Raw genomic sequence first — 23,144 nt, forward strand, 5'->3', positions numbered from 1 at the left:
GCTCAGTTGAATGAGGCATCCACAAAGCTGAGTTCTGACCTGAAAGTGGTCTAAAGATAAGGCCTTGTGTTTATTGGAGTAAATCTCCATGGGAGCAGGACATAGTTTTCCTCGGCTTGGGCAGTCAAGGGTAGACATTGAGTAATGGGATGATCCATTACTCCGCAGATTTTGCATCCTTTTGCAAATAGCTCCAGGATAATTTTATTACTAAATTTGATTACCTTGTCTTCATCAGTGAAGATAAGGTTGAGTATAGCTAAGAAAGGAGTTCACACATCGTACACAAACTTAAGTCGAATAAAGGAATTAGTCACCTCCCCAAAGTTTACAGGGAGCATTTGGAGGATATAACCCATGCAAGAAAATATGGTTGACAAGTCTTCCTTTATTCTGTAAAGGAGGCACATCCTTTAGAATGCACTACATTGGTAGAGGTGGTGGTCAGAGTGCGGGTGGTGGTGGTGGTTGGAGTGGTGGTGAAGATGGAGGAAGAGAGGTAGAATCAAGCCATTCAGAGGAAGGGATGGGGCTATAGACAAAAAGTGGTGCCCTAAAGAGATTCCCTTCAGTTACTATACACAAGGCTCATAGAGCCTGCAAGGATGTTCAACTCAGAACAAAGATACCGGCTACATCCAGAAATCAAATTAATTCAGAACAAATAGCAGAGATAAAAAGAAATCAGATTAATAACATTAAAGAAGGTTTGTTGAAAAAGGTTCAAATATCAACGAGTATCATTTATTAAAATTATGTGAATTTTAGCGAAGATAGCCTACTTATGATAGAGAAATACCCTCAATGATGGTAATTTCTATGTAAACAGAATGAAGTCAAGGAAAGCTCAAGCATGAACAAACATATCAAATGAATAACTAAAGCATGAAAAGCTTCTTTAGTAGTAAATACTTCTTGAAGACATTACAAGGATAGAAGAGCAAGAGGAATAACCACTACTCCACAAAACTATAATATTCTCTAATCACCAATCAACTTTAGATAGTTCAAACAAAAAACTAGATATAAGTATCTTCACAAATTAAGATAGAAACCACCTTCGGACAACTTCAAATAGCAGTTTTTCTAATGCCAAGCTTCTAATTAAATCCATCATACATATGAGTGAAGAGCATGGTCTTGATTCCTGCCAAGTGATTCTTCGCATATACTTCTTTCATACGCATTTAGTAGCAAGACAAAAAACAAGAAAGGTATGAACTAAAAGGACAATAACTAAATATACGAGGAAGTCTTCAAAGAAACCCAAGAGAGACACATCAACATGAAGGGGTGGGTAGTCAAGCAGTGGTTAACTATTAAACAGAAGTTAGTGACTCAATATATTGATGAGCATGAGACCAGTGATATGGAAACGGATCATCGTAACTCTCTGCCTCCGGGTTGGGTTCTATATTAGGAAGTTTTTTGAAGCTCATTTTGTTGATATCACAACAAAAGACATTGTCATATCCTACACGAAAAATCATTCGCGGAGATCGTTCTTCTTCATTCTCCTCTTCAACAAGAAAGACAGTGAAACCATTGAACCCAACTATACCCGGATAAGAAGTAGTCAATGATTCAAGATTTATATGATATTTAAAATTCCACCCTATGTAATGAGTCTCCATTTCAAAGACATCAAGAAGCGTGTTACGGTCATTGCATACTCTAACAAGATACATATGACCTTTACACTCCCCAAAGTACCCAATCCTCCCTTGATACTCTCCGGAAAGAATCGGAGGCATAGGCATTTTCTTTACTAGTTCTTGCTCTAGATCGAAATAAAGAGAACGAGATTCATCTACCAAACTGCTTATCCAATGCAAGTTACCGTTCCAGAATACACCAGCTATAATAAATGTATGTTCATACCCGTGGAAAGGTGTTTCGCAAACCCTCCAAGACGATGTTTTCGAAGAATAAATTTCAATATAACATAAATGTGGATTGGATTCTTTTATTGCAATAAAGACAACTTGATAATGTGGTGATATAAGTGGATCAAAAGCTAGGCTAGCCATACAAGTTGTGCCCTCATATCTCATTTCAATTGAACCATAATAAGTTTCTATACGTGTAGATGAAAGAGGAGGAAGGATTTTGTATTGTTTAGTGGTGGGATTAAAGATGTAAAACTCAAGATGTTCATGCCAATGATAGAGATTGGGAGAACTCAAACAGAGAAGAAGACCATTAACAGATCTTGAAATCCTTGATTTTACAAACATACCTCTGTTACCAAAAGGTAAGGCATTGAAGGGAGTGAAGTCAGTCAAGCTGTTGCTGCCGTTGACAGCTCCTCCCTTCACAAAATTGATATGACTGTAACAAGGCATTTGCAAGAAAATAAGAGAGGTGGGAAGGGTTTTTCTAAAGATGAAATGGTTGGTAATGAAAGTTGGATTGGAGATAAGTGAGTACCAATCTTTTGAAACAGATTTAAATACAAAGAGGGGTTTCCCAGGTAGACGAATCAGTATTTGAGTAAGGAGATCAACATTACTTGCTACTATTGATGAAGATGATGAAATCTTAGTAGACAACTCCATTATCTTAATGAAAGATAAAAAAGAAAGAGAGATAATACTTGATAAACAAGAAACAGAGCCACAGAGGTACTAACCTGAAATTCAAAGATAAAATACACAGAAGATGCTCATGAAGAAAGCTAGAAAGGGGAACTCACATACCTCTCTTTCTAGACCAAGTATCTTCTGTATAACCCTGATCATAGAGAGAGACAGAGAGTCGAGGGTTTAAAGGTTTATGAGTATTATGGGTAAAGTGCAAAGATGTCAATGGGTAGTGGTTTATCCATTCGGTTCTGGAGCTGAACCAGAACCATTAATATTGGGTTCTGAATATCCATTCCATGCTGGATAAGCATTTAGTATCAACAAGTATTATTGGATACCTTAATGGCTTAATCTAATATGATTTCACCACAAATAAGTACTTTTTTTTTTTTTGTTAAACTCACAAATAAGTACTTGCTATCCAACTCTGCTAGGTGATTAATTGATTTTTTAATTTAAATGTCAAAATTATTTCTTGTATATTGCTCATCAGATTTCTCTCATTGAAGTTTTTCATCAATGTTTCTAGTTGAACGTCTAAATCAGAACAAGATCTGAGGAATTGAAATTCCTAGGTTGATATATTAATGTACTAGTAGGGCTAAAAATCTGATATACATCGGCAAGAAAAATACTGTTTGGTCCATTTTCTTCTAATAAGGTGGTTACTTGACCAACAACTGTTAGTCCAGTTAGTAAGCGCATTTACTTCGCAATGCAATGGTTCTAGATTCGATTTTGTAGAAGTGAAAATCTAGGAATATTAAATTTTGGTATAAATAAAAGTTGTTTCTGTGGGTCAATAGTAATTCGGCAGTTATCGTAGTTATCACAACCCAATGCCTTTGGAATGACCATTTTAATCAATATATTAAAAAAATGATTACATTAGATTCATTAACTACTTTTGTAGAACAAAGTAAACCATTATTTATGCTTTTAATGATTCAAGTTTAAAAATTTCAAATTTTTACTCTAGTGTGAATTGAATATGAGACGTCTGAAATTTAGAGTAAATGCATTACCGACTGGACTAACAGTTATTGACCTGACTGAATTTGGTACAACATAAAGTGTCCCCAAGAACCTGAACAAGGTAAATTGATGATGTTAATGACTAATGGTGCAAAATTGTCTTGTTGGACCATTTTTTGTCGGCCGTAGCATTGCCCATATGGGTAAAGGGTAAAGATGTCAATGAGTAGTGGTTTATCGATTCGGTCCTCGAACTGAACCAGAACCATTTATACGGGTCTGCATCTACATTTCATACCCAATAAACATTCGGTATGGACAAGTATTATTAGATTTACTCTTTATATAACTTCACAACTCATTCAATGATTTTCAATAGATACTTGTCATCAAACTCTATTAGGTGATTAATTGATTTTTTTACATATTTATTTATCTGAATTAAATCTGGCATACTACTATAAAGGTCCATGTTCTTTCACGAGGGCTTCTTGCCATGGGCTGGACAACCGCTTACCTATTTTATAGGTGAACGAGGGTATACCCCGTATCCAATGGGCACATGTAGTTCTATAATCTTAACATTTTAGGATAAGTAATCTTAACATATAGAGCCAAGAATCAGAGCCTATTTTGGCTCGAGCCGACTCGTCAAACTCAGAAACGGAACGCGCCATTGCGTTCGTCTCGTCGAGCTCTTCAATTTAGAGCCAAGAATCACTCAAATCCGATTCCGGATGAATGAGAAATTCAAGGTTAAAGTTTGAACGAAGAACGGTTGAAATAGGTACTAAATTGTCAAAAAGGACAAGTCAAGTTGAGGGGCATTTGCGCGAAGAGGACGCGCTCAAATCTGAACGGCCAGCGTTCATCGCGCGGGTTTGCGCCAGATCCGACATCTGGCGTTCACTCCGTGTTCGGGCACGCGTAAGGCTACATCTAACGGTCGGTTATTCATCTGTGGGACAGATTCGGTATGATCTGACGGATCAGATTCTGGCCGAGTTTTTCAAGCGCGATCTGATGGCCCAAGATGAACCGACCCTCTTATATTCAGTTATAGCCCCTGGTTCCGAACAATTGTGTTCTTTAACCCAAAAGACACTATACACCTATTCAATTCCTATATAAACCCATCAAACTCACTTCATTTTTCATCAATTCCATTCATTCTCTTCTTCTCTTCCCTTCTAACAATTAGAGGTTCTGGTTAGCCTAGAATATCTAATTAAAGAAGTATTTTCTAGAGGTTCTGGTTAGACTAGAATATCTGGAAAAGGAAGAAAGAAGTCTCGAGTGAAATTTGAATTTCAGAAGCATCTAGAAGATCATCCGCATTAGTCCAAGAGCTCATAATACTGACAAAGGTTCGTCCGCTTTCAGAATATAGAAGTACCATCTTAAAATTCTGAAAGGTTAGTCGTTGTATCCCGAAGGCATTCACCCTAACGTTTGGTACTGTTACGGGGGTGTAAAATGTCTTAAGGAAAGAGAATTTATTCTTGCCTCGACTACATTAACACCTATCTCGGTTAGTCCGAAAGAAGGAATATTGATTAATCATTATTCCTTATTAGTTTATCTCTCTATAAGTCAGAGAAAGGAAACTCTGTCTAAATTAAGCCAAGACAGAGAGAAATCGACTTATCGATTAATAACCAGAGAACAACAATCTTAAGACATTTTATAGCGATTATTTCTCTGGTTATAAGATATTAATTTGGTATACTTTCTGTGTGTTTCAGAAAAGGAAATGGCACGAACAAGAACCACTCTACGAGTTATTCCGCCTAACACAAACAATGGGGAAAAACCAGAGAAGTTCAAGGGAACTGACTTCAACCGATGGAAGTTGAAGATGATGTTCTACCTAACGACATTGGGTCTGGTTAAATACTTAACCGAAGAGAGACCCACCCATGCAGAAATAGAGGATGAGGCACAACGTACTGCTGAAATAGATGCATGGAAACAAGAAGACTTCTTGTGCAAGAACTATATCCTGAACAGTTTAGATGACGGACTCTATAATCTATATTCGGTTATAGAAACGTCTAAACAACTGTGGGACACCCTTATCAATAAGTATAAGACTGAAAAGGCGGGTGTCAAAAAGTTCATCGTAGGACGATTCTTGGACTACAAGATGACTGATTCAAAACCAGTTATGACCCAAGTCCAGGAACTGCAGAGTCTCCTACAGGAACTACAGGCAGAGAACATGATAACGAATGAACCTTTCCAGGTCCGAGCTCTGATTGAAAAATTACCCACGGGGAGGAAAGACTTCAAAAATTATCTCCGCCACAAGAATAAGGATATGAGCCTTGAAGAACTCATCCTAAAGCTTCGAATCGAAGAGGACAGTCGCACTGCCGAGAAGAACTCTGAAAGACTCTCGAATGTGAACGTCGTAGAGACTGGTCCAAGTAAGAAGCGTAAGCATCTGTCTAAAGACGGAGGAAAGCCGAAGAAAAAGACGAGGTTCGGCCAATGCTACAACTGTGGCAAACGAGGCCATATGGCAAAGGATTGTCGTTCCAAAACCGGCAAAAGACATAAGAAGCCGAATGACCAAGCCTCGCTGATAGAAGATACCGAAACTCAGAATCTATGTGCTATGGTTACTGAAGCCGAAGAAGTGACTGAGAAACTTCAGAACTTGAACCTCTGTGCAGTGGTATCTGAAGTCAACCTGGTTAACAACCAGAGAGAGTGGTGGGTCGACACCGGAGCAACTCGTCACATTTGTGGTGACAAAGGCCTCTTCTCCTCTTATAACGAAATAAGTGAAGGAGAAACCCTGTTCATGGGAAACGACTCAACCACCCAGGTCAGAGGAAAAGGGAAGATCATACTAAAGTTCACTTCAGGAAAGGAAGTAACTTTGAACGATGTACTTCATGCTCCAGATATCCGAAAGAATCTGGTTTCTGGTTCTCTTCTAAGTAAGAATGGGTTCAAACTAGTCTTTGAGTCAAACAACTTCGTCTTGTCTAAGAATGGGATGTATGTTGGGAAGGGCTACTTATGTGGGGGGGTTATTTAAACTAAATGTAACCTCTGTAACGCCAAAGGCGTCTATTATTAATAAAATTAATAATTCCGTTTATATTGCTGAGTCCTTTAATATTTGGCATGAAAGACTAGGACATGTGAATAACAAGTCATTAAAGAAATTAATGAACTTAGAGTTAATTCCGAAAGTCGAAATTGATTCAAAACAAACATGTCAAACATGTGTAGAATCAAAGATGACTAAGACATCATTCAAATCAATAGAACGAGACACAGAACCTCTAGACTTAATTCACAGTGATATTTGTGACTTAAAGATGGTTCAAACCAGAGGTGGTAAAAAGTACTTCATCACCTTTATCGATGACTCCACTCGGTTTTGTTATGTTTACTTACTAAGGAGTAAGGATGAAGCAATCGATAAGTTCGAGCTTTATAAAACCGAAGTGGAAACTCAACTTAATAAAAAGATTAAGACTTTGAGAAGTGATCGAGGTGGAGAGTATGAATCTCCTTTCGCCGAGATATGTGCGAAGAATGGTATAGTTCATCAAACTACGGCTCCTTATACACCTCAACAAAATGGTGTAGCAGAGCCGAAAAACAGAACATTAAAAGAAATGATGAACGCTTTCTTAATCAGTTCTGGTTTACCTCAGAACTTGTGGGGGGAGGCGATATTATCGGCGAATCACTTATTAAATAAGTTACCCCATAGAAAAACCGGTAAAATTCCATATGAATTATGGAAAGGGAGGATGCCATCTTTTAAATACACGAAAGTGTGGGGGTGCCTAGCAAAGGTATTAGTTCCTCCTACTAAACGGGTCAAGATAGGACCTAAAACTGTGGACTGTGTATACATAGGGCCCGCAATAAATAGTGGCGCCTATAGATTTCTAGTACAGAAGTCTGAAATCGAAGATATACACGTAAACACCATTCTGGAATCGAGAGATGCTAAGTTCTTTGAACACATCTTTCCTTTCAAACAGAATTCAGAAGTCTCATCTGAAAGTAGAAAACGTGTAAGAGATGAGGAAGAGGAAAATCTAGAAACATCTAAAGAAGATGATATGGAAATCGAGGAAACAACACTCGAACCTCGAAGAGGCAAAAGGACAAAGAAAGCTAAGACATTTGGTCCTGATTTTCTAACCTATATGGTAGAAAATGAACCTCAAACTTTCACAGAAGCAATGGCTACTCCAGAAGCTCCATTCTGGAAAGAAGCTGTTAATAGTGAAATAGAATCCATCATGCAAAATCATACATGGGAGCTAGTAGACCTCCCACCAGGTTGCAAGCCTCTAGGCTGCAAATGGATTTTCAAAAGAAAATTGAAACTCGATGGATCTATAGACAAGTACAAAGCAAGACTTGTCGCAAAGGGATTCCGACAAAAAGAAGGGTTAGATTACTTCGACACCTATTCTCCAGTTAGTCGAATCACCTCAATAAGAGTGTTAGTAGCTATAGCATCCTTATATAATCTAGAAATTCATCAGATGGATGTGAAAACCGCTTTCTTAAACGGACAACTCGAAGAAGAGATATATATGAACCAACCAGAAGGGTTCATAGCTCCGGGCCAAGAAAAGAAAGTGTGTAGGTTAGTGAAATCACTATATGGGCTAAAGCAAGCTCCAAAGCAGTGGCACTTAAAGTTTGATGACACATTATTATCAAACGGATTCAAGATCAACGAATGTGATAAATGTGTCTATACAAAGGTAACTGCTAAAGGATGTGTTATTCTATGTTTGTATGTAGATGACATGTTAATTATGGGAACTAATTTAGATGTCATTAATACAACTAAAAAGATGCTTTCGAAAACTTTCGATATGAAAGATTTAGGGAAAGCAGAGGTCATTCTTGGAATTAAGGTTTCCAAGACGGCTGAAGGGATAAGTTTATCTCAAACACATTACGTTGAGAAAATCTTAGAAAAATTCAGCAAAGATGACCTAAAAATGGCGAACACTCCGATAGATCCAAGTATTCACTTAATGAAGAATACAGGGAATGCAGTAAGACAATTAGAGTACTCTCGGATTATTGGAAGTCTAATGTACCTAATGAACTGTACTCGACCAGACATAGCCTACTCAGTCAGTAAGCTAAGTAGATTTACGAGTAACCCGAATAACACACATTGGAACGCCATAACGAGAGTGTTACGGTATCTAAGAAAGACGAAGGAGTACGGACTCCATTATACCACATATCCCGCAGTCTTAGAGGGATATGCAGATGCAAATTGGATATCAGATACCGACGACACTAAGTCAACCAGTGGATATGTGTTTACACTTGGAGGGGCTGCCATATCTTGGAAATCTTCGAAGCAAACGTGCATTGCTCGATCAACAATGGATTCAGAATTCATTGCTCTAGATAAAGCAAGGGAAGAAGCAGAATGGCTGCGACAATTCCTTGAAGATATTCCAATATGGCCAAAGCCGGTGCCTGCAATCAACATACACTGCGATAACCAAGCAGCGATTGCACTGGCACAAAGCAAGATGTACAACGGTAAGTCTCGACACATTCGTCGGAGACATAATACCGTTAAGCAACTTCTCTCTGAAGGGATCATAACTATAAATTATATAAGATCCAAAGATAACCTAGCGGATCCATTTACAAAAGGGTTATCTAGAGAGTTAGTAGTTGCATCATCAAGGGGAATGGGGCTAACGCCTAAAGTAAATGAGTAAAGGCATGGTGAAACCCTACCTAGATGACTGGAGATCCCACGATCTAGGTTCAAAGGGCAACTGAAGCTATATCCTGACTCGACAGTAACACTGTAAGAGATCTCTATCTCTTACCCATTCCTAGGATGACAACAGTGTTACCTGCATTGAGAGGTTAAGCATTAAGCTTTTAATGAATCCGAAAACTTAGAACTTGATTCTAACGTGAGGTATAGCAGGATACCTTATTACGGATAACCTATATGTGTGTGAATTGATGCCGGTTCTATGGGAAGGTCGTCTAGGCCGACTTCTCTAAAGCACACACGAAATCGGGAATGTTCAGGGCCGAAATGAACACAACCGAGAACCTAAGTCGGTAAGGGATTAGCTGTGTGATAGCTATTCAGGTTTACAATTTCCAGGACTCAGTTCAAGACGATAAGTTCACTGCCGTCCTTGTAGACCTTGTAGTTATTCACTAGGAAAGGTTCAAAGTCGAAAGACTACCTTCTTCCGATGCAGCGAAGTTCCGCTTATGAGCTCTGTCAGTGTCAGTCTGTCAGTATAGTATGTCTGCATATATCATAGCATAAAACCTCAAATTTTCATTCATGTGGGGGATTGTTGGAATCGGAGCCTATTTTGGCTCGAGCCGACTCGTCAAACTCAGAAACGGAACGCGCCATTGCGTTCGTCTCGTCGAGCTCTTCAATTTAGAGCCAAGAATCACTCAAATCCGATTCCGGATGAATGAGAAATTCAAGGTTAAAGTTTGAACGAAGAACGGTTGAAATAGGTACTAAATTGTCAAAAAGGACAAGTCAAGTTGAGGGGCATTTGCGCGAAGAGGACGCGCTCAAATCTGAACGGCCAGCGTTCATCGCGCGGGTTTGCGCCAGATCCGACATCTAGCGTTCACTCCGTGTTCGGGCACGCGTAAGGCTACATCTAACGGTCGGTTATTCATCTGTGGGACAGATTCGGTATGATCTGACGGATCAGATTCTGGCCGAGTTTTTCAAGCGCGATCTGATGGCCCAAGATGAACCGACCCTCTTATATTCAGTTATAGCCCCTGGTTCCGAACAATTGTGTTCTTTAACCCAAAAGACACTATACACCTATTCAATTCCTATATAAACCCATCAAACCCACTTCATTTTTCATCAATTCAATTCATTCTCTTCTTCTCTTCCCTTCTAACAATTAGAGGTTCTGGTTAGCCTAGAATATCTAATTAAAGAAGTATTTTCTAGAGGTTCTGGTTAGACTAGAATATCTGGAAAAGGAAGAAAGAAGTCTCGAGTGAAATTTGAATTTCAGAAGTATCTAGAAGATCATCCGCATTAGTCCAAGAGCTCATAATACTGACAAAGGTTCGTCCGCTTTCAGAATATAGAAGTACCATCTTAAAATTCTGAAAGGTTAGTCGTTGTATCCCGAAGGCATTCACCCTAACGTTTGGTATTGTTACGGGGGTGTAAAATGTCTTAAGGAAAGAGAATTTATTCTTGCCTCGACTACATTAACACCTATCTCGGTTAGTCCGAAAGAAGGAATATTGATTAATCATTATTCCTTATTAGTTTATCTCTCTATAAGTTAGAGAAAGGAAACTCTGTCTAAATTAAGCCAAGACAGAGAGAAATCGACTTATCGATTAATAACCAGAGAACAACATTATAAAGGTCCATGTTCTTTCACGAGGGCTTCTTGCCATGGGCTGGACAACCGCTTACCTATTTTATAGGTGAACGAGGGTATACCCCGTATCCAATGGGCACATGTAGTTCTATAATCTTAACATTTTAGGATAAGTAATCTTAACATATAGGTAAATCACATCCTGAACCGCCTGTATGAAATTTTTAAGTTCTACAAGTTTCCACATTTAAAAACGTGTATATATACAATAGTGAGATGTTAATGCGGTCTAGGAGGCTGCAAGTCTAACACACTTGATGATGAGGTAATTTAGTACAGTTGGTGTCAGCTATACAAAACAAAGGTCGGGTTAGCCAAGTCATCACGTGTGGGAAAAAAACCAATTTACGGAGATCATTCTTAATTGGTATAGTTTGTGGAACCCAATGTCTAAGGCAGACACTACTCGCCTGATCCAATTACGCTTACATATATCACAATTATATCTTACTTATGTTTCAAACAAGCTAGAGGAAAAAGAGAAGAGAGATAGCGGGGAAGAGAGGAGAAAGGGAGGGGACGAATAAATATGGTGATTAAAATGGAGGTGGTGGTGTAAGTTGATGCCATGTGCCCCACTAATAGACGGAGCATGCCCCTGTATTTGACAGAGGAGACGAAAATTCAGTCCTCTTTGTAAATCAGACTGATCGTACGTGAAAGATAAGAAAGCGTAAAATCAAGCCATTCATAAAAGTCTCAATTGGGTTTTCCTTATTGGTGTGAGCTATCCTTGTGTGCCCCTTAAAGCTTCCGTCAATCTTTTTTTTTGGGGTTGCCAGTCACAAGGATGGGGCTAGACAAAAAATGGTGTCTAACAGATTCCCTCAGTTATTATACCCAAGGCTCATAGAGCCTGCAAAGATGTTCAACTATATGTCCCAGATAAACATTCCAATCAAGTTAGTCAACAACCCTTGGTCGGAGTGGTAAGAGGTATAGTTTTCCAACTTGGAGGTCATGGGTTTGAGACACGCTGAAAAATTCAAAAAAACATTCCAATCAAGTTAATAACACAAAAGAAGGTCACCGAAAAAAGGTCCAAATATCATATATTTAAATTATGTGATTTTTTTGCGAATATGACCTACCCCTATGATAGAGAAACACCCTCAAGATGGTAGTAAATTCAATGTAAACACAATGAATTCAAAGAAAAGCTCAAGCATGAACTCACATATCAAATGAATACCTAAAGCATGAAAAGTTTCTTTAGTACTAAATACTTCTTGAAGAAATTACAAGGATAGATGAGCAAGGGGAATAATTAACCACCAATAACCTAACTATAATATTCTAATCCCCAACAACTTTAGATAGTTACAAAAAAAAAAAACTAGATATATAAGTTTCTTCACAAATTAAGATCGAAAACACCTGCCCACCTTCCTCCATAGACATGTGCAAAAATCTCAAGTGATCTGAATAGAGGGTTTTCAGCAATGGGAGAACTTCAAATAGCAGCTTTTCCAATGACAAGCTTCTGATTAAATCCATCATACATATGAGTGAAGAGCATGATCTCCTGCAAAGTGATTCTTTGCATATACTTCTTTCACATGCATTTAGTAGAAAGACAAAATAAGAAAAGTATGAACTAAAAGGACAATATCTAAATATACGAGTAAGTCTTGAAAGAAACCCAAGAGAGACACATAAACATGAAGGGGTTGTCAAGCAGTGGTTAACTATTAAACCGAAGTTAGTGACTCAATATATTGATGAGCATAAGACCAGTGATATGGAAATGGATCACCGTACCTCTGTGCATCCGGGTTTGGTTCTATATCAGGAAGTTTCTTGAAGCTCATTTTGTTTATATCACAACAAAATACATTGTCATATCCTACACGAAAAATCATTCGCGGAAGTTTGGCCGGCCGGCGACCCTGCCGGAGAAGATGATGATGTGGCATGGTCAAATGATGGAGAGAAAATGTGGGTGAAATACACCTTTAAAGGGGGTTTTTTTCACCCATTCAAAGAGGGGGGCCCTTTAACCAAGCTAAGTCAAAGGTTTTTTACTAAGTCAACGAAACCATGGGGAGGCCTTTTAACAAAAACGGGGAGGCCTTTTAAAATCTCCCTTAGAAATTTATCAGCAAGCAGAGCTGACGGATCTTATTTAAGTATTAGTAGGCGAAATAAAGTGATGTTTAATATACACACTACACAACAACGATCCTTATATAGTTAATAGAAATGGGTACAAAATATCGGAATGTAAATGATGAGAGGATGATCTAACTTCAAGTAATAAAACACAATAGGGATTTGATGCTGGAGTTGAATACTTAATTCCAAAATCGGATAAGTTCCAAACATAAACTCCAATATATAGTATTGATTATTCAAATGTTTGCTAAGATGGGGCTAATAAATTTGGTCAAATTGGAAAAGCTAGGAAAATAGCTTCAACCTAACATTGAAGTTTAGCAATTCAATAAGTTAGATAAATAGGGAAAGTAGTTAATTAATGAATCATATCTTCAATTGAGTTCAAGCATCTAATAATTAGCATTACTTACTTAAGTAATAAGTATAAGGTAAGATCAAATCAAAAACATGAAGTTGCATCAATATCTCAATTTCAATTCAAACATGGGTTTGATTCACACTCCATGTTCTGAGAAATATTTACCATCCGAAAAGAGGAAAAAACGGAGTCTTTGTCTAAAGAAATGCGTTGAGAAAGGGCAAATGTAAAGAACCCTTCAACGAGATAGTGTTTTTTCAAATCTCTCAAAATGGAATCTGTTCCAAACATATATGCCATGGTTCCTTACTTCGACAGGGTGCAAATATCTAGACATGGAAGGGAAGTAGGCTGAGAGTGTTTCTATCCAGAAACCGTTGCAAATTCTACAGAAGAAATAAAACCTTAATACTAGTAAAGATTACTAGAAATTATCAAGGTTGAAGAAAGCGATCTTCAAATTAATTAATAATTGGCAAAGTTTAAACGACTACATCCGTACGTAGTCAAACTAAACTGTCACCTAAGACAAAGTATGAGACTCATACACAAGTCTAAGGCATGAGGTATATTTTTAATAAACCTTGACAAGTAAATTGAGTGGTTAAAAGGAGTTTTATGGAAGAGGCTCAAATTTACAAACTCTCGTTATCAGAAATAAACTAGTTATTTCACGGTCGTCTAAATTTGGTTTAGTATTTAAACGACATCCCACAGATAATAGAACATTCCGAATAGGTTTGTCAGATACGTGATCTGATAAATGAAATCCTATTAAGTGAACTTGAAATATTTATTATCATCTCCCTAGTCCAGGTCGTTACATGGACAACAATGACTAAGGAAGACTAGCACGTGAGGTCGATGAGATAGCGCAGTTTCATAGGCTATAGGAATAGGAATCTTCGGCACGACTATGTGGGTGTGTAATGGGGATTATACACTGGATAAACCTCAAATGAGAAGTACATCACTCGTGATGCACGTCAAACACTTCTTATTGGCAAAATTGGAGAGATTCCTCAAAATCTGAGTGCTCCACTCATCTTATATAAGGAATGTCCGACTTTGGTTACGTTAAACGTCGCGCCGTAAAAGGAGTTTATAAAGGCGGATACTGGGAAGGACATGATAGACATGAAGTTAAGTGGGAGTGCGAGAATGAATTGTGTCATCCTAATTACATTAGGTAAAAGTGTATCAGTGTCGCTTGATGAGTAGCAACTGAAAATACTTGTCCTCGGCATCAAGAAAGTCTGAAAGACGTGACGTATCAGATGAGATACAAATTGACACGAGAATCGAGCATTGCACTTGTTCTAAGTACAAGTGGGAGTATGAAGGAGATGTCTTTCAACCAAGAATGCAATGCGAGAAATTTGTCGGATAGGACAATTGATGAAGAAGATCATCAAGTCCGGTTGATTTAAGGGTCGTAGTGTTTAGCTAGAAACCAACTACGATCCTCGAATTACAAAGTAATTCGCGGCTAACTTCGATCGGATCCTACAACGGGTTACACATAAGAATGGCTATTTAATCGGATGATATGACTAGTGGAAATGAGATATATAATCATGGGAGAGTCCCATAAATATGTCTTATAGGCCCAAAAGAAGTTTGGGCAAAGATAGCACAGAAGGCTCAAAAGAGGGGTTTTGGGCCTAGAGCCAAAAAGGGACTTTTTTTGGGCTCGGATTGGACTGAAAATTGGAGGGTAGGTTCCCCTAATAGGGAAGGTTAGGTCTGCTAATTTTGGCCGGGTTTGGACGTCCCCTCATCAAGGAATTGAGAAAATAGCAACTAGTTTCTATTTTCGACTATTTCCTTAATCTTATTCAAACGGGTCTTTTAGGAAACCAAATTTGAGTAGAACTCTTATTAGAGTTCTATATAATGACCCTTAAGGCAGTGAACAAGGTGTGGAATTTATCTAAGAGCTTTCTTACTCTACAACATTAAATAGAGAAGAGAAAGTGAGCTAATTCCCAAAAGCTATCAACTAGTCAAATAAAAAAGAAGTTGCTCTTCTTATTATCAAACTACCATTGGAGTTCTAGCTAGCTTACAAGGTGGGAGATTAAGTAGACCATTCGGAGTCCCAAGTAGAGGAGCTACAATTGGAGCTCTTGGTCTTCTCAAAGCGATTGGAAAGGTTCGAGGGAAAACTAGCGATTAAGGTAAATCTCTAACTCTTAGTTGATTATTAGTGTATGCATGCGATCCTGGGATACTAATGTTAGACATGTGATGTTTGAGATTCCGGTAACAACATTAGTAGACACCACCAATTCTCAAAAGGAAAAACCTCAACATTTGTTGGGCCTTCTATTCCGGGACCATCATGACAATTACAAAGCAATTCATCTAAGAAAGTGGGTCCAGTTTCTTTGTTTTCTTTTCATGTTTCAAAATAGTTTGTTTCCGGTGCTTCAGGACAGAAAACTTTTTTCTCTCTTTCTGGTAGGGATTTCCTTCCTTCTCATAAGTAGTAAAAGAAGAGCATGGAGATAAACATGGCTTGTAACCTCATTTGAGATTCTTCTGGATTCACATTTATTCATAGATTTGTTGGGTATGTGAAGATTCAGTAACTTTGTTCGTGCGTTGCAAATATTATAACTCATGAATTTTGAAACACTTACATTATCTGTTCATTTTTCTATGACTATTGAGAAATGGCAAGCAACATCAATGAAAAGCAACATCAACAAAAAACAACAACCAGATGATATATACACATGTGGGAATGTGTCTTGTCAATTTTGATATAATTATAAGGAAAAAGGGGTGTGGTCTGGAAACACAAAAAGTACTTACGTTTCAGTTTAATCGATTTATTTCTTTGACAAGAACAAGGTTTGTTTGTAAAAATGGATATGATGATAATTATTTCATATATCACTTTACAGGTAGTCTGGTAACTAATTGCTTCCTAGTGGTTTTGAAGCAGGGGCGGGTCCACATAGGGGCCCGTGGGGGCATAGGCCCCCACACCCCTAATGTGAACTCCTTTATGCATAGAGGTGCCTTTAGTGTCTTTCTAACAAATTAATTTTGTTAAGGGGCAATACGCAGTCTAACAAAACTGTTGGTCATCATTAATTACAAAGAGTTAATTCCTATATGGCCCCCTACTTTGTGACCAGCTTCCTTTATGGCCCCCTTTTTTTCGTAAATTCAAATATGGCCCCCTATTTTTAGATAAATGTCATTACTACCCTTCTTAATTCTAAATTTAAAACAAATAAAAAAAATTATTTCCACCTCACCCCTCTCTCTCTCTCTCCACCTCATCTCTCCCTACACCTCATCTCTCTCTCTAATTCACCTCTCTCTCTCTCCAACTCTCCTCTCTCTCTCCAACTCTCCTCTCTCTCTCCTATTCACCCCTTTCTTCTCCGGCAAGGTGGCCGGCCGGAAAATTTTCCGGTCGGCCACCTTCAAACTTAAAAGAAAAAAAAATTCCTCTCTCTTCTCTCTCTCTAAAACTTTTTTTTTTTTCGAAAAATATCTCCACTCTCCCTCTCTCTTAAACTCCGGCGAAGGGGGTTTCCCTTCGCCGGAGTTTAAGAGAGAGAGAGAGTGGAGAGATTTTAAAAAAAAAAAAAATTTAGAGAGAGAGAGGAGAGAGAAATTTTTTATTGTTTTTTTAAGTTTGAAGGTGGCCGGCCGGAAAATTTTCCGACCGGCCACCTTGCCGGAGAAGAAAGGGGTGAGTAGGAGAGAGAGAGGTGAATTGGAGAGAGAGAGAGAGAGGGGTGAGGTGTAGGGAGAGATGAGGTGGAGAGAGAGAGAGGGGTGAGGTGGAAATAATTGTTTTATTGTTTTAAATTTAGAATTAAGAAGGGTAGTAATGACATTTATCTGAAAATAGGGGGTCATATTTGAATTTACGAAAAAAAAGGGGCCATAAAGGAAGCTGGTCATAAAGTAGGGGACCACATAGGAATTAACTCAATTACAAAATTAACAATTCAAATGGCCCATGGCCCACCCGTCTTTTTGAGGGTCATTGATTCTTATGACCCTCCATTGTTTTCAAGGGAAACATTAAAAACACTCACCATTTTTGTTATAACACTCACATCTTTCTTGTAACTTAAACGAAAATTACCTTTATGTGTGTATATGTCAAAATTGGTGAATGTATTTAAAATTTATTTTGTTGTTTTAAACAAACTAATTGCCCCCAACACATCCACTCACCCTATCAACCAAGGAACATTATTTTTACTTTAACTTTAAAATTATTTATCGACTAAGAAAAATAAGAAAAGAATTCCATTCCATCAGCCTATACTAATATTTTTTTTCATATAAACTAACTTGAATCCTAATTCCAACCCAAATAGGACATAAATAAGAATCCAAAAACTATAATCTAGTCATTTTTTCTTTTCTTTTTTTGAATTGTTCAGCGTGTGTCTCGAACCCTTGATCTCTAGCTGAAAGATTGTACCTCTTACCACTCCAACCAAGGGGCAGTTGGCTAGTCATTTTTTTCTTCACAAAGTCATGTTCTCATCTTTTTTATTGGTCCTGACATCAAAAGAAGATAGATCATGATTTTTCTTTTCTATTTTCATCTTTATTTCAATGAAACTGAAATTTATGTCATTTTAACTTGTTTCAGTCAAAACTTTTTTTTTCTCTCAGTTCCAAAACATTTTAAAATTTATCTGGATAGAATAAATATTTTTTACTTGATACCATAAGTAACGAAGTTATTATGCAACGATTTAAAAATTTTATTAATTAATAAAAATCATTTTCTTATAACATATGAATTTGTATTTTTTTTTTTAACTTAAATGTGCCCCCACATAAGAAAAATCCTGGCTTCGCTACTGTTTTGAAGAACTATACTTTTCATAGTAGAAGGTAGGCCAAGATTTGATTGACAATGAATTAATTATGTAAGATATATTTGGATTAATCAAGTCAACTTTCCTGTTTAATTATAGGTGTTTGATCCTTGCATATCATTATCTACTATTTGATGATTTTGCGACCTAAGTTGAAATAATTTATGCCAAACATGTGACCAAATTTTACAACTTGCAATAACAGAACCTTTATCCCAATAACAAGAAACCGAAACTTCAATTCAAAGCGGTAGACATTGTTCAGAAGCAGGTAATGCAACTACTGCAAAGACAGAACGAAATTAAGTTGCAAAAATATAACCTACAAATTCTAACTTTAGTTCAGTAGCAGAGACTCTTTCAAAGACAACAACAACCACAATCACATATTGTGAGAGTCGGTTGGGTGAGATTCCTTATTATGAGAGTCGGTTGGGTGAGACTCCTTTTACTAATTGGACTCAAAGATTGGAGTCGGCTAACTTCCTATTCTTAGTCGGTGGATGTATATATATATAGGAGGTTTGAGCAATCATTAACATCAACACAAACACAACAACTATTCAACATAGAGTGGGAGTAAGTAAGAGAGAAATAATATTCATTGTTTTTTAGCGGTGTTTAGTGGAAGCGATCCAACGGCTTGTACGAGGCTTTGGCATATGCGCCTTGAGCATATGTCGGAAAAGGGTTTATCTTTGATTTGCGGGAAAGGCTTGTTGAAGGACATGAAGAAGCCTTGCATGGAATTTTGTGAGGATTGTGTGTTCGGGAAGGCACACAGGGTGACGTTCTCTTCAAGCAAGCACAGGAGCAAAGAGGTATTAGACTACGTATATACCGATGTCTGGGGACTGGCAAAGTTAGCTTACAAGGGTGGTTCCAGGTATTTTGTTACATTCGTTGATGATCATTCGATATTTGTCTGGATTTATTTTCTGAAGCATAAGAATGAAGTATTCAACACGTTCTCGATGTGGAAAGCAATGGTTGAGAACAAAACTGGTTGAAAGCTGAAGACGTTAAGATCGGATAATGGGACCGAGTACACGGATGGGGCATTCAAGGAGTTTTGTAATCAGGAAGGCATTGTGAGGCACTGGACAATAGTAAACACACCTCAGCAGAATGGAGTCGCAGAGAGATTGAACCGTACACTACTTGAGAAGGCTAGATGTATGCGCTCCAATTCGGGATTAGGCGTAGAATGGTGGGCAGAATCTATTGCTACAACTTGTTATATTGTGAACAGGTCTCCACATTCTTCTTTAGATGGCGGCATACCTTACGAGCTGGGGTCAGGTGCACATGCAGATTGCGGGAGACTTAGGGTTTTCGGTTGTACGGCCTGTTACCATGTTAAAGGTAACAAACTTGATAATAGAGCAAAGAAGACAATTTTCTTAGGATATGCTACAGGAGTCAAGGGTTATCGGGTATGGTGTACGAAAGACAAGAAGTTTGTAATCAGCAGAGATGTGGTGTTTGATGAGTCATCTATTGTAGTGGAGAAAGCTACGGTGCCTAGTTGCGGTGATGTTGGGTCTACTAAAGCTCAAGTAGTGGAAGTAAAAGCCGAAGACTAACGGGTTTCTAGGAATCATGATTAGGTGGAGCATCAGGATAGTACTCCGGATGAGGAAATTGATGAACCCGATCATGAGGAGGTTCAAGGGGAGGGTACACAAGTTTTACAACAACAGCAGCAGGATGTTTCGGTACACACTAGGCCGAAACGGTTATATAAGCCGGTACAGAGGTTAGGGTCAGACAAACCTCTTAGGCATTACGGGCAGGCAAATGTGGTTGAATATGCACTCTCGGTAGAAGACGACGAGCCGGTCACTTTCAAACAAGCTATTACCGCGGAGGAAATAGGGAGTTGGTTAGTTGCTATGCAAGAAGAGATGGAGTCTCTTCACAAGAACAAGACATGGGAGGTTGTCCCATTGCCCGAAGGTAAGTCTATTATTGGTTGTAAATTGGTGTACAAGAAGAAAGAGGATTCTTTCGAGATCAAGGGTACAAGGTATAAGGCAAGACTAGTGGCCAAGGATTATGCACAGAAAGAAGGGGTCGACTACAATGAGATTTTCTCCCCGGTAGTGAAACATACTTTTATACGGGTGCTATTGAGTATTGTTGCTCACAGTGATCTTGAGCGTCAACAACTCGATGTTAAAATCGCCTTCTTGCACGGAGATCTAGAAGAAGAAATTTCTATGTCTCAACCTGAAGGATACAAGGTTGAGGGTAAAGAAAATCAAGTATGTCGTTTGAGGAAGTCTCTTTACGGATTGGAACAATCCCCACGCCAATGGTATAAACAATTTGATTTTTTTCATGCTAAAGCATGGTTTTCGCAGAAGTGACTATGATTGTTGTGGATGACATGCTTATTGCTTCTCGAAGCATAGTGGAGATAGATAAGTTAAAATCTCAACTCAGTCAAGAGTTTGAGATGAAAGACATGGGCGCTGCAAAGAAGATACTGGCAATGGAGATTAAGAGAGAGCGGTCAAGTAAGAAGCTATACTTGAGTCAGAAAAAGGTTACATCGAACAAGTAGTTTCTCGGTTCGGGATGCAGAATGCGAAGGCGGTGTCAACACCCTTGGCACCACACTTCAGGCTCTCGGGAAGACAATCTCCTACTACTACGGTGGAGAAGGATCATATGAATCGTGTACCGTATGCTAGTGCAGTTGGCAGTTTGATGTACGCTATGGTGTGTACTCGTCCGGATATTTCACAAGCGGTCAGTGTGGTTAGTAGGTTTATGGCAAACCCGGGGAAGACACATTGGGAAGCTGTGAAGTGGGTCTTGAGGTACTTGAAGGGTACCATTGATACGGGTTTGTGCTTTGGTGGAGACACATGTCAAGTAAGCGGTTATGTTGACTCGGATTATGCTGGCGATCTAGATAGAAGACGATCTACTACAAGTTATGTATTTAGGGTACATGGTGCTCCAGTTAGTTGGCGATCGATGTTACAATCTACAGTTGCGTTATCTACTACGGAGGTCGAGTATATGGTTATGGCCGAGGGTGTGAAGGAAGCATTGTGGTTGTGGGGTCTTCTGGATGATCTAGGGATTAAGCATGAGTGCGTAGATGTATGGTGTGATAGTCAAAGTGCGATCTACTTGGCGAAGAATCAGGTTCATCGTGCTCGTACTAACCATATCGATGTCAGATATCACTTCGTCTGAGATGTCGTAGAGGAAGGTGGTGTTTCTCTCATGAAGATTAACACAGATGAGAATCCCGCGGAATGTTGACTAAAGTGGTGACGTGTAGCAAGTTTCAGCATTGCTTGGAATTGCTACAAATCGGCTCGTGTTAAGTTGCCCGAAAGGGCGTAATGACGACAAGGTAAATTTTATGTGAAGGGTTGGTTGAACTACGATAAGCTTGATCCTGTAAAAGGGTACGTAGGCAGCCATGGTCATATGGTGCAGTCGGATGAAGTTACAAGAAGCAGGTGTTCGTCCAAAATTTGAAGTATATCAAATTGCGTACGAGGTGGAGAATTGTGAGAGTCGGTTGGGTGAGATTCCTTATTGTGAGAGTCGGTTGGGTGAAAGTCCTTTTACTAGTTGGACTCAAAGATTGGAGTCGGTTAACTTCCTATTCTTAGTCGGTGGATGTATATATATATATATATATATATATATAGGAGGTTTGAGCAATCATTAACGTCGACACAAACACAACAACTATTCAACATAGAGTGAGAGCAAGTGAGAGAGAAATTTTATTCATCGTTTTTTAGCGGTGTTTAATTTCTTGGTCGTCGAAGATATAGTATAGAAGGTTAATTTCTATACGGTACCATCTTGGGACGAACTTGCGGGTTGTGTGAGTCGTCTTCATCTATCCTTCAGTAAAGTTTTTCTTGTTCGCCCGAGGACGTAGGCTTTAAGCCGAACCTCGTTAATTCTGTTTTGCATATTTAGTTTCTTGACTTAGCTTTTCGATTAATTTTCATAGTCGGATCAATTTCTAAGATAGGTTCGATAACTTCCGCGAACTTTTAGTACTAACACATATGCATAGCTCACTTAATCTAAGCATTAATATTTTTTACAACCTTGAAGCAAATGTAAATGCAAGTTCTCCGTGTGATTTTTTAACATATTTCGACAGCCCCATTAGCACATAGGTAAAAAGATTAATTAGTATTAGGAAAAATGGGTCTTAGGTCTAAAATGTGAAAATTTATGAAACGAAGCATGACTCATTTGAAATATAAGCCAAAGGTCCAAAAGTAAACAACAAGAATGATAATTAGATGTGAACATGTGGTTCCCCTAGTGGTTGATTGTGTTGACATAAATTCCAAAATCCTGGAGGTCTCAGGTTCGTTTCCTATAAGAAGTAGAATCCATGATTATTGAATTTGGGTTATTAAAGGTATAAATAATAAGTTTGTCGGGCTTTAGACCTCTTTAATATGTTGTTGGATTTTGACCTCTTTCATTCCTAATTTAATTTCGGTGGTTATCATGTTTATCACATCTTGATGATGTATCAATGTCATGTAATGTGTAACGTAAATTGTAGTCCATATTCATGAAAAAAGTTGTATCTCTAAAATTAGAATGATAATTAGAACGATGGAGAATTTGTAAAATGAAAAATTTGGCAAGAAATAAGAAATAGATGGTCCATTTTTAACATGTTAAATTTTCGGTTAATAAGGGTTGTTCTCTGTTAGTCCTCACATCTGCCCTCACAATGTCTTGAGGGTTTTTATATGAGTTTCAATTTTTCTGATCATTTGATTGAAGCTAATGGTTTCAAGTACGC

At 38.3% G+C, this 23,144-nt stretch overlaps 1 protein-coding gene across 1 annotated transcript; it reads right to left on the minus strand.

Moving 5' to 3' along the window:
- Positions 1–854: 854 nt before the first annotated feature.
- LOC147549554 (F-box protein At5g07610-like) lies at positions 855–2,784 on the minus strand. Its single transcript, XM_086669418.1, has one exon. It carries the CDS (start codon positions 2,556–2,558, stop codon positions 1,320–1,322), a length of 1,239 nt encoding a protein of 412 aa, XP_086525544.1. The 5' UTR covers positions 2,559–2,784; the 3' UTR covers positions 855–1,319.
- Positions 2,785–23,144: the final 20,360 nt, after the last annotated feature.

This window comes from Eschscholzia californica, unplaced genomic scaffold (assembly GCF_041429995.1).
Source record: "Eschscholzia californica isolate CP2 unplaced genomic scaffold, dmEscCali1.0.p SCAF_3, whole genome shotgun sequence".
Taxonomy (NCBI): Eukaryota; Viridiplantae; Streptophyta; class Magnoliopsida; order Ranunculales; family Papaveraceae; genus Eschscholzia; species Eschscholzia californica.